Raw genomic sequence first — 12,325 nt, 5'->3', positions numbered from 1 at the left:
AGTAGGATTGGAAACGACTGTTTTGATTTTGCATTCCTTGTGTGGGGTAAAGAAATACATACTGACTAAACTGAATAGACTACCCCAACTCACATTCGACTGAAAATGTCTAAACTACAGTTGTTGAGTGTGTTTTTAAATGAGCGTTTAACGGCGGCTGCTGTGGAGATTTTCGGTGCAGTTGAGAAAACGGTAGTGGAGTACCAGGAGGAGAATGATCGGCTACGGAGACTGCTGGGGATCACACCGGAGATACGACAACGTAAAATAGGTACTTAGCTACTGTGCCTTCAGAAAGTATTCATACACCTTGACTAATTCTACATTTTGTTGTTACAGCCGGAATTCAAAATATATTTTTGTCGCTCCCATCAACACACAATACCCCATAATGACAACGTGAAAACGTGTTTTTAGAAATGTTTCCAAATTTATTGAAAATGAAATACAAGTCTCATTTTCGTAAGTATTCACACCCCTGAGTCAATAAATGTTGAATCCCCTTTGGCAGCGCAGTGATTACAGCTGTAAGAGTTCTGCATAAATCTCTATGAGATTTGCACACCTGGATTGTACAATATTTGCACATTATTCTTTTAAAAGTTCTTCAAGCTCTGTCCAGTTGGTTGTTGATCATTACTAAACAGACTTTTTCAAGTGTTGCCATAGATTTCCAAGACGATTTAATTAGTGACATGTTTGGCCGATACCGATATCCAATATTTTCCTTGCCAAAAAAAAAACGATACCCGATATTTATTATTTTAGCCCAACATTTTAGCCAACATATGTGCTCTGGGTCATTAGACACCATTAGACGTGCACGACGGGTTATTCCTGTAACTGTGTTATGGCCAACTATGTACTGTTGCTATGGGGCGGCAGGGTAGCCAAGTGGTTGGACTAGTAACCGGAAGGTTGCGAGTTCAAACCCCTGAGCTGACAAGGTACAAATCTGTTGTTCTGCCCCTGAACAGGCAGTTAACCCACTGTTCATAGGCCGTCATTGAAAATAAGAATTTGTTCTTAACTGACTTGCCTAGTTAAATAAAGGTCAAATAAAAAAATGGTAACACCTCTTTGGTATTTTCCAGAACAGGGGTGTCCCTTTCAGAGGAGTTAGCAGGGTGCCTGTAGGGTGCCATGGTCTGTTACTATGGTCCTACATGCATGAAACCATTTCTGTGGCTCTACAGGTTCCATGTCCTAATATGAAGACAATATGGTAACGGTGATGAGCCATTAAGAGGAGTTACTATGAGTATGACGTAAGGAGGACAAATGTATAAGTAGTCTGTTAGTTGTTTTCATGAATCAGCTCGGCTTTTATTATGAAGTAATTAAAAGTCTATTTCACACTATTTCCACGACAGGATTTCTATGGAACGCCGGTTGGGTCTTTGCATATCAAAAAAAGATACACGTCAGAAAACACTGTTTGACCAATCAGCACGTGAATATGACTGTACGTCACACAGTAATTGAACGCGCTCATACATTTTTTTTAAACTTAGTTATTACACATTGATTACACTATCACTCGTCTTTCATATGTCACCACGATTCATCGATACATATGCTATGATGCTGGTACAGTTGTCTCGCTCATCTACAACACTGGTCATCAAAAATAAAAAATGGATGCAAACAATGTTCTTCCCCAAATATATAGCAAAACAGTCTGAAACAGTCTGTTTCAGTAGCTAGGTGTGACTAATTTATAAGACAGTTGTTATTTGATTAATGGTGGTCGGACCCATCTATGTGAAGCTAGCTACAATAAGGAATTAGCCACAATTAGTGGACTTTGCGGTTAGCCTTCAAAATAAATGTATGGCATAATTCTACTATTTGTATTCATTTGCATCACTGTCAATGACATACTTTTATTTTGAAGGCAAACCTCAAATTCCACTATTGTGTCTAATCTTTATTGTGGCTAGCTTCACAACACATGGTGCGGTCGAGCCTCGTCTAGCCAGATGAAGCTAGCTGGCTGCTTATAATTTGGGCAACAGGTTTAAGTAGCTGCCTAGCTATTTATTTTAATGAACTGAAGTTCAATTTCAATAGGCGAACAACAAGTGGTTACCTAGCTAATACTTACTCACTGGGATTCCTAAATCATTGCTAAGAATAATGACAATGACTGTAGTTTCTACTGGTCATTGTTTTCAGGCTGGTTGTATTGGTGTTAGCCAGGTACCAAGCTACAGCTAGCTAGCCCAGAAGTTGTGGTCGAACAAATGATGCTTTATTATCAAATCAAATGTATTTATATAGCCCTTCGTACATCAGCTGATATCTCAAAGTGCTGTACAGAAACCCAGCCTAAAACCCCAAACTTTTCGTGGCCGGTGTTTGCTTGTTTGCAGACTTTGTTGTACAGCTTTGACAGTACTACTGTATATATTTTGACACGCAAAGACCCAAACAGCGTTCCATAGTATGTATGTCGTGAAACTAATAGCAGTGATGCTATCACTGTGTAATTCTGGTAGGGCAACATCGGAAAAATTGTGCACTTGGTAGTGTGTACCGGTCGGTGAAAGCCAACATCACCCACGACAGAGAATGGTTGATTGTCAAGGGCAATGAATTCCATTCGATTATTTTGGCTTTCATGGATTTTGCCTTTGAGTTGTGTCGCTGAAATGTTCTTACTCTTTCAAATGACTGCTCGATCCACACATTGTGGGCTAGGTTAGGAATGCTGTGTAGGCACGGAAGCCTTGACATCGTTTTTATTTTTTGAATTTGACCCCCTTTTCTCCCCAATTTCGTGGTAGCTACGGGCTCGGGAGAGACGAAGGTCGAAAGCCATGCGTCCTCCGAAACACAACCCACTGCTTCTTAACACAGCGAGCATCCAACCCGGAAGCCAGCCGCACCAATGTCTCGGAGGAAACACCGTGCACCTGGCGACCTGGTTAGCGTGCACTGCGCCCGGCCCGCCACAGGAGCTGCTAGTGCGTGATTACACAAGGATATCCCTACCGGCCAAACCCTCCCTAACCCGGACGATGCTAGGCCAATTGTGCGTCGCCCCACGGACCTCCCGGTCGTGACAGAGCCTGGGCGCGAACCCAGAGTCTCTGGTGGCATAGCTAGCACTGCGATGCAGTGCCCTAGACCACTGCGCCACCCGGGAGGCCCGACATCAGTTTTTAACATCTGCGTTAAACTAGACATCAGGCCGATACCGATGTTTGTATTTTTAGCTAATATTGTCCGATTCCGATATGTTCAGCGACATTTCGTGCATCCCTAGATTTAAGTCAAAACTGTAACTAGGCCACTCAGGAACATTCAATGTCTTATTGGTAAGCAACTGCAGTGTATATTTGGCTTCTGGTTTAGGTTATTGTTCTACTGAATGGTGAATTTGTCTCCCAATATCTGTTGGAAAGCAGACTGAAACAGGTTTTCCTCTAGGATTTTGCCTGTGCTTAGCTCTATTGCATTTCTTTTTATCCTAAAAAACTCCCTAGTCCTTTGCCAATGACAAGCATACCCATAACATGATGCAGCCACAACCATGCTTGAATATGAAGAGTGGTACTCGGAGATGTGCTGTGTTGGATTTGCCCCAAACGTAATGCTTTGTATTCAGGACATTAAGTTAATTTCTTTGACACATGTTTTTGTTTGTTGCAGTTTTAAGTTAGTTCCTTATTGTAAAGAGCATGCATTTTTTGCAATATTTGTATTCTGTACAGGTTTCTTTCTTTTCACTCTGTAATTTAGGTTAGTATTGTGAGTAACTACAAGGTTGTTGATCCATCCTCTGTAGCTGTTTTAAAGTGGGACTATTGGCCTCATGGTGAAATCCCTGAGTGGTTTCCTTCCTCTCCGGCAACTGAGTTAGGAAGGATGCTTGTATCTTTGTATTGACTGGGTGTATTGATACACCATCCAAAGTGTAATTAATAACTGCACCATACTCAAAGGGATATTCCATGTCTGCTTTTTTATTTTTACCCATCTACCAATAGGTGCACTTCTTTGCGAGGCATTGGAAAACCTCCCTTGTCTTTGTGGTTGAATCTGTTTGAAATTCACTGCTTGACTGAGGGACCTTATAGATAATTGTATGATACAGAGATGAAAGTCGTTCAAAAATCATGTTAAACACAGGAGGGCGGCAGGTAGCCTGGCGGGTAGGAGCGTTATTAGTAACCGAAATGTTGCTGGATCGAATCCCCCGAGCTGACAAGTTAAAAATCTGTAATTCTGCCCCTGAGCAAGGAGGTTAAAAGCTCTTAGGGATCCTAGGGATCTTAGGATCAATTTCTAAAGACTGTTAACATCTAATGGAAGCCATAGGAACTGCAATCTGGGTCCTAATAAATCAGGTTTCCCATAGAAAAGCATTGGAAAACACAATGACCAAAAAAAAAAAAATCCCTGGAAGGATTGTGCTCGGGCTTCCGCCTGCCAAATCAGTTCTGTTATACTCACAGACATTATTTTAACAGTTTTAGAAACTTTAGAGTGTTTTCTATCCAATACTACCATGCATATCCTAGCTTCTGGGCTTGAGTGACAGGCAGTTTGCTTTGCACACGCTTTTCATCCGGACGTGAAAATACTGCCGCCTAGCCCAAAGAGGTTTTAACCTACTGTTCCCCGCGCGCCAATGATGTGAATGTCGATGAAGGCAGCCCTCCGCACCTCTCTGATTCAGAGGGGTTGGGTTAAATGCAGAGGACACATTTCAGTTGAATACATTCAGTTGTACAACTGACAAGTTGTCCTATTATTGTTGGTGACAGAATGCAATATTATGTGACTAGTAAAAGCACATTTTTACACCTGAAATTATTTAGGTTTGCCATAGCAAAGGAGTTGAATAATTCCACCTTGACATTATGGGGTTATTGTATGTAGGCCAGTGACACAACATCAAAATTTAATCCATTTTTAATCCATTTTAAATTCAGTCTCTAACACAACAAAATGTGGAGGGAGGAAAAAAAAAAAGGTCAAAGGCACTGTAGCTAGCTTCATAAAGTATTCCTTTTTCTACATTTGGTTGTGTAGTCCATGTTTAAAGTCGTGTTGTTCTGTTGGAAAGAAACTCACTACTGTAAGTCACTCTGGATAAGAGTTTTTTAATTTTACCTTTATTTAACCAGGCAAGTCAGTTAAGAACATATTCTTATTTTCAATGACGGCCTGGGAACAGTGGGTTAACTGCCTGTTCAGGGGCAGAACGACAGATTTGTACCTTGTCAGCTCGGGGGTTTGAACTCGCAACCTTCCGGTTTCTAGTCCAACGCTCTAACCACTAGGCTACGCTTCCGCCCCACAAGAGTGTCTGTTAAATGACAGATTTGACCGACTTCACATAGAATTAAGTTGTTTAAAAAATAAATGATCAAAAATGACGTATTGCAACACCCAAATAAAATTACACAGGTCAAACACAGGTACAAGGTAGGCATGAACTTCTCTAGGATAGGGGGAATTTTTGATGAATAGCGGATCCAAATTAAACTGCCTGCTACTCAGGCCCAGAAGCTAAGATATGCATATTATTAGTAGATTTGGATAGAAAACACTCTGACTTGATTACACACAGGTGGATTGTATTTATCATCATTAGTCATTTAGGTCAACATTGGATCATTCAGAGATGCTCACAGAACTTCTGGGGAGAGTTTGCTGCACTGAAAGTAAAGGGGCTGAATAATTTTGCACGCCCAATCTTTCAGTTTTTGATTTGTTAAACAAGTTTGAAATATCCAATAAATGTCGTTCCACTTCATGATTGTGTCCCACTTGTTGTTGATTCTTCACAAAAAATACAGTTTTATATCTTTATGTTTGAAGCCTGAAATGTGGCAAAAGGTTGCAAAGTTCAAGGGGGCCGAATACTTTTGCAAGGAGCGTTGAAATATGATGGTCTGTGTTTGTTTGCTGGGGTGCTGTCATCAGATAATAGTATCATTTGCTTTTTGCCGTAAAGCCTTTTTGAAATCTGACACGTTGGCTGGATTCACAACAAGTGTACCTTTAATTTGGTGCATTGCATGTGTGATTTCATGATTACAAGTTGAATTTTTATAGTAATTTATTAGAATTTGGCACTCTGTATTTTCACTGGATGTTGGACGCTACTGTCCCACATATCCCAGAGAGGTTAAAGAATGGAAATTTTTCCAGGTTGGACAGATAGGGACTCGATGCAACCAGAGATACACTCCGCCGACACTCATCACAACTCCATTGAGATGTATATATATATATATATATATATATATATATATATATATATATATGGTGGAATTGAGTTTTCTCAGCTTGTCTAAAGTCTGTATAGATGACCTCTGCTCCTCCTCTCTCCTTCCCTCCAGAATCCCTGCAGCTCTGTGTCTCTGAAGAGGAGGTTCCCCTTGAGCAGCAGCACTGTGAGCAGGAATGGAGCCCCAGTCTGGGTCAGGAGGACCCAGAGCCCACACAGATTAAAGAGAAACAGGAGGAACTCAGGACCAGTCAGGGGAAGCTTCAAGGTCTGGAGCCTGATATCATAGAATTCAAATTCACTCCTTCCTGTGTGAAAAGGGAATGTGATCCGGAGGACCCACTTTGGTCCTTGACTCTTCCCCAAATCCAGACTGTGGAGAACAGAGAGAGAGACTCTAAACCAGTGAAACTCACACGTTTTGGCACTGTGACCCACATTAAGGGTCTCAACATTCCCTGTGACCCTCCAGATAATCAAAACATTGCCTTCAGCCACAGTTCAGCTGTAAGCAGTGACACAGTAGGACTTGACAGCAGCCCATCATTGGATCCAAACCCACCAATGGGGGAACACTATTCCAAACTCAGCACCACGTCTATAAAAACTCACCACTGCCGTGACTGTGGTGAAATGTTTCCTCTGGAAGCTGACCTGCAGAGACATGTGACTTTTGCCAAGAAGAGAGTCAGCGAATGCCACTTATGCAAGAAACTCTATAACTCCACCTGTAAACTGAAGGCCCATGTCCAACTCTGTCATGGTGGTAAACCCTGCACCTGCCCCTTTTGTGGCAAGGCCTTCAAACAAAAAGGACATCTGTCCAGGCACATGAATATTCACACAGGAGAGAAGCCATTTACCTGTGGTGACTGTGGGAAGAGCTTTATTCAGAAAGGGGACCTAAGGAGACACATACTGACTCACACAGGAGAGAAACCTTTTAGCTGTGGTGACTGCGGTAAAGGCTTCATTCGCAAAGAGCACCTAACTGCACATGTACGGACTCACACAGGCGAGTAATCATATGGCTGCTCAGTCAGAGGTAAAAGATGAATTCAGATGGTAAATGTGCTGACGCACGTAAGATACATCCACATAGAAAGAAAATAGGATGAAAACACAAGAAAATCTGTAGCTCAGTTGGTAGAGCATGGCGCTTGTAACGCCAGGGTAGTGGGTTCGATCCCCGGGACCACCCATACGTAGAATGTATGCACACATGACTGTAAGTCGCTTTGGATAAAAGCGTCTGCTAAATGGCATATATTATTATTATTATTATTATTATTATTAAAAGAAAGACAGGACAAAGATCTCCTGTCAGGAGATGGGAATAAAAAGGCAGGATGTGAACAACACTCTTAGAAAAGCAAAGAAAGACAGGACAAAGATCTCCTGTCAGGAGATGGGAATAAAAAGACAGGATGTGAACAACACTCTTAGAAAAGCAAAGCTACTCTGGATCATTCCTGCTGTGGGTTTCAGATAAATAGATACATGATGGATTTACTTTATTAAAATGTTTTGTGTAAATAAAGTTTGATTTGAATTAAAAGTTTAGGAAATTAAATAACAGTGGTGTCTGTATTTTGTTCAACGTCTGTTGATGTTTCCACGTAATTAGAAACAGGGATATCTGGTGATGACAGAATGTTCTGACTGATGTTATTGATTTTTTTTTTTTAAATGCATTAATTCCAGAAGTTATCTCCTTCCGTCTGTCCATGAGTGTTTCTCATCCATTCTGACCCAATGTTGCTCATTCATGATATTGTTTGAAATTGTAACTTCTGGGAAGTAGTGATCCTAGTGATCCTAGTGATAGTAGTGATCGTAGTGATAGTGGTGATAGTGGTGATCGTAGTGATAGTGGTGATAGTAGTGATAGTGGTGATAGTAGTGATAGTAGTGATAGTAGTGATTGTAGTGATAGTGGTGATAGTAGTGATAGTGGTGATAGTGGTGATAGTAGTGATAGTAGTGATAGTGGTGATAGTAGTGATAGTGGTGATAGTAGTGATAGTAGTGATCGTGGTGATAGTAGTGATAGTGGTGATAGTAGTGATAGTGGTGATAGTAGTGATAGTGGTGATAGTAGTGATAGTGGTGATAGTGGTGATAGTAGTGATAGTAGTGATAGTGGTGATAGTAGTGATAGTGGTGATAGTAGTGATAGTGGTGATAGTAGTGATAGTGGTGATCGTGGTGATCGTAGTGATAGTAGTGATAGTGGTGATAGTAGTGATAGTGGTGATAGTAGTGATAGTGGTGATAGTGGTGATAGTAGTGATAGTGGTGATAGTAGTGATAGTGGTGATAGTGGTGATAGTAGTGATAGTGGTGATAGTAGTGATAGTGGTGATAGTAGTGATAGTAGTGATAGTGGTGATAGTAGTGATAGTGGTGATCGTAGTGATAGTAGTGATCGTAGTGATAGTGGTGATAGTAGTGATAGTGGTGATAGTAGTGATAGTAGTGATAGTAGTGATAGTAGTGATAGTCAACTCCTCATAAGTGCACTGCAGTGTTTTTCCTGTTCCAATTCAATAACATCTACACTACAGTTCAAAAGTTTGGGGTCACTTAGAAATGTCCTTGTTTTTGAAAGAAAGGCACATTTTTCGTCCGTTGAAATAATATCAAATTGATCAGAAATACAGTGTAGACATTGTTAATGTTGTAAATGACTATTGTAGATGGAAACGGCAGATTTTTTATGGAATATTTACATAGGCGTACAGAGGCCCATGATCAGCAACGGTCACTCCTGTGTTCCAATGTCACGTTGTGTTAGCTAATCCAAGTTTATCGTTTTAAAAGGCTAGTTGATCATTAGAAAACCCTTTTGCAATTATGTTAGAACAGCTGAAAACTTGTGCTAATTAAAGAAGCAATAAAATTGGCCTTTAGACTAGTTGAGTATCTGGAGCATCAGCATTTGCGGGCTCGATTATAGGCTCAAAATGGCAACAAACAAAGAACTTTCTTCTGAAACTTGTCAGTCTATTATTGTTCTGAGAAATGAAGGCTATTCCATGTGAGAAATTGCCAAGAAACTGAAGATCTCGTACAACACTATGCACTACTCCCTTCACAGAACAGCGCAAACTGACTAACCAGAATAGAAAGAGGAGTGGGAGGCCCCGGTGCACAACTGAGCAAGAGGACCGGTACATTAGAGTGTCTAGTTTGAGAAACAGACGCCTCACAAGTCCTCAACTGGCAGCTTCATTAAATAGTACCCGCAAAACACCAGTCACAACGTCAACAGTGGAGAGGCGTCTCCGGGATGCTGACCTTCTAGGCAGAGTTGCAAAGAAAAAGCCATATCTCAGACTGGCCAATAAAAAGAAAAGATTCCGATGGGCAAAAGAACACAGACACTGGACATCATCTGAATACCTCTCGTATTGCCAACCTTACTACAATGGCAGCAAATATTCGTATGAATTCAACAACACATAATGAAAGGAAACTTTATTTATATCACCCCTTTTCCTGAAGTGAATGGTTTCACCCACTACTCTACCCGCGAACTGCGGCATTCTTTGATCTCTACATTGCGTGTGAGGTTGATGGAAACTCAACATTTTCACTTTGTCACACTGGCATGCCATGCCTAATCTTGCCAATTAAAATATAATTAAAGTAATTGGCAATATCATTGGGTTTTGTGATGAATGCGCCATCTGATTCAATGAATGATGGAACTGAGTTTGCCTTTTTGCCCAAAATGTCATTTAAGGTGCTCCAAAGCTTTTTACTATAATTTTTTTAATCATTCTTAATTTATCTTTGTTTCATAGTGTAGTTTCTTATTATTTTTATTCAGTTTGGTCACATGATTTCTCAATATGCAATACGTTTGCCAATCGGTTGTGAAGCAAGACTTATTTGCCATTCCCTTTGCCTCATCCCTCTCAATTTTCAATTCCTCATCAATCGAAGGGGATTTAACTATTTTTTTTACAGTCATTTTCTTAATAGATGCATTCTTATTAGTAACTGGAATAAGCAATTTCATAAATGTGTCAAGTGCAGCATCTGGTTGCTCCTCAATACACACCACAGACCAACAAATAGTTTTTACATGAACAACATAGGAATCACTACAAAACGTATTGTATGACCTCTTATACAGTAAACAGCAAAACAAAGAAACGTCCCTTTTTCAGGACCCTGTCTTTCAAAGATAATTTGTAAAAATACAAATAACTTCACAGATCTTCATTGTAAAAGGGTTTAAACACTGTTTCCCATACTTTAACAACTAATGAACATGCACCTGTGGAATAGTCGTAACGACACTAACAGCTTACAGACGGTAGGCAATTAAGGTCCCAGTTATAAAAACTTAGGACACTAAAGAGGCCTTTCTACTGACTGAAAAAACGGCAAAAGAAATATGCCCAGGATCCCTGCTCATCTGCGTGAACGTGCCTTAGACATGCTGCAAGGAGACTGCAGATGTGAGCCGAACTTGATGACGAAGCTGCTAATGGAGTCAGCGAAGTTAGAGTCAGCACAGCCGTCGCAGACACAGGCAGTCCCAGAGATGAAGGCGCAGGTAGATCAGGCCCCAGTGTGGCGAAGCTATTCCTCATGTCAATTTGCTCCAAACATCAGGCAGATTATCCAGTCCGCTTACCAGCGTGCCGCTGCTTTCGGTTTCCACGACTTGGATCAATCATCTTGCTGTTCTCCGTCTACTACACTATAGGATGGAGGACGAGAAGCGGATGAAGACGACTTCCTCTGCAGGCAAGTTCCAGGTAGCACAGGCCTTTTGGATGGGGACGGATGACAAGGCAGGGAAACATCCATCAGGCCCGAGAGCGGCTTCCAGCCACAGGAGTTAAGAACGAGAAAGGTCAAATTTCAAGTTTCCCCCATAAATTCGTGCAGAATTGAAATTTTCTTGCACATTTTACTCCCCCCTGGCTGGAGCCCATAGGCCTCTCTTGGCTTTCTGCAGTTTTGTTTGTTATCAGTAGGCTACAGTTGATCAGACTGAAGCACAGATTAATTGTGCACGATCAAATCAGTCTAAACAACAGCTTTTGTGTCAATATTTATTTTTAAACTGAATCAAAAGTACTTACCATCTAAAAAAAAGATATCTTGTGTCCTACCTAACCAGTGAGCGTGTGGCTGTGACCGTCCTGTCAATGCCTGTCATCACTGTTTGATATCTTTTACTGCAGATAAAAGTCAACCTGAAGTGTGGGTGTTCGTGTGTCTTTATTGTGGGGGACTATGTGAAGTTGGTTACATTTGGACATGTGTTTTAAGTTTGACATTTGTAACTAACCTGTATTTCACTCAAATGTGGGGTGTGAATATAAGCAATGTTTATAATTGTCTACTACAAAGTGACAGTTGTACAGACACTCCCGTAATTTATATGGTCCCCTCTAACTTCAAAATGTTAACGGTGATCTGAACTGTTTTAAGTGCAAAAGATAAAAGCGTACAAGAGGCACGATAAAGGTTTATTTTACTTTAATATGCATTCAAATCAGGAAAGGGAAATTAAAAAACTAAAATACCTATAAGAGTTTTGTGAGGGCAGTGAATATTGACAATGTATGAAATTGAAACATGAACTGTAAAAGATGTTTAAAAGAGTAATGAGTTGATTAGAATACAATGACATTGTTAGTTTTGTCTAGTACAAAGGGATAGTTTCACATTTAACTTGCGTGTCTTGTAATTTAGTCCATCTTCTACCACCTTAACTTGCACAGACGGTGTACAGGGGACAGACATACAGACAGTGGGCGATTGTGCTGTGACTGTGTGGGTCACACATTATCCTGTCATTTCTTTCACTGTGTTCTTTTCCACATCTGGTGTGAGCTGGTGTGAAAATGTGACTTAAAAAAAAATGTTGATTACATTTCTGTCCAGTTTTCAGAGACAAGGCACCTGTCACTAATTTACAGTGGTCCCTGTGGAACGCCATAATGAAAAAACATTTAAACAATGAAGCAACAAGCAGCCATGGCGGGGTTCAAGCTAGGGCTGTGCATACAGACAAATTTTTTTTTTAATGAATTACATTTGTATCCAGTT

The 12,325-nt window shown here is 40.6% G+C and overlaps 1 protein-coding gene across 1 annotated transcript; it reads left to right on the top strand.

The window, feature by feature from the left end:
- Positions 1-7,820, top strand: LOC124007932 (zinc finger protein 184-like). The gene is made up of 2 exons (XM_046318814.1): positions 1-271; positions 6,360-7,820. The coding sequence occupies exons 1-2, from the start codon at positions 106-108 to the stop codon at positions 7,268-7,270; spliced, it is 1,077 nt and encodes a 358-aa protein (XP_046174770.1). The 5' UTR covers positions 1-105; the 3' UTR covers positions 7,271-7,820.
- Positions 7,821-12,325: the final 4,505 nt, after the last annotated feature.

The sequence above is a fragment of the Oncorhynchus gorbuscha genome, linkage group LG21 (assembly GCF_021184085.1).
Source record: "Oncorhynchus gorbuscha isolate QuinsamMale2020 ecotype Even-year linkage group LG21, OgorEven_v1.0, whole genome shotgun sequence".
Lineage (NCBI taxonomy): Eukaryota > Metazoa > Chordata > Actinopteri > Salmoniformes > Salmonidae > Oncorhynchus > Oncorhynchus gorbuscha.
This window is presented reverse-complemented; position numbering and strand designations above follow the sequence as displayed.

Bases quoted from the DNA above. Each gene is read 5' to 3' on its own strand.
- LOC124007932 (XM_046318814.1), top strand. From the start codon at position 106: ATGTCTAAACTACAGTTGTTGAGTGTGTTTTTAAATGAGCGTTTAACG. The intron at 272-6,359 runs GTACTTAGCTAC...CCTTCCCTCCAG, and splicing joins GATACGACAACGTAAAATAG to AATCCCTGCAGCTCTGTGTC.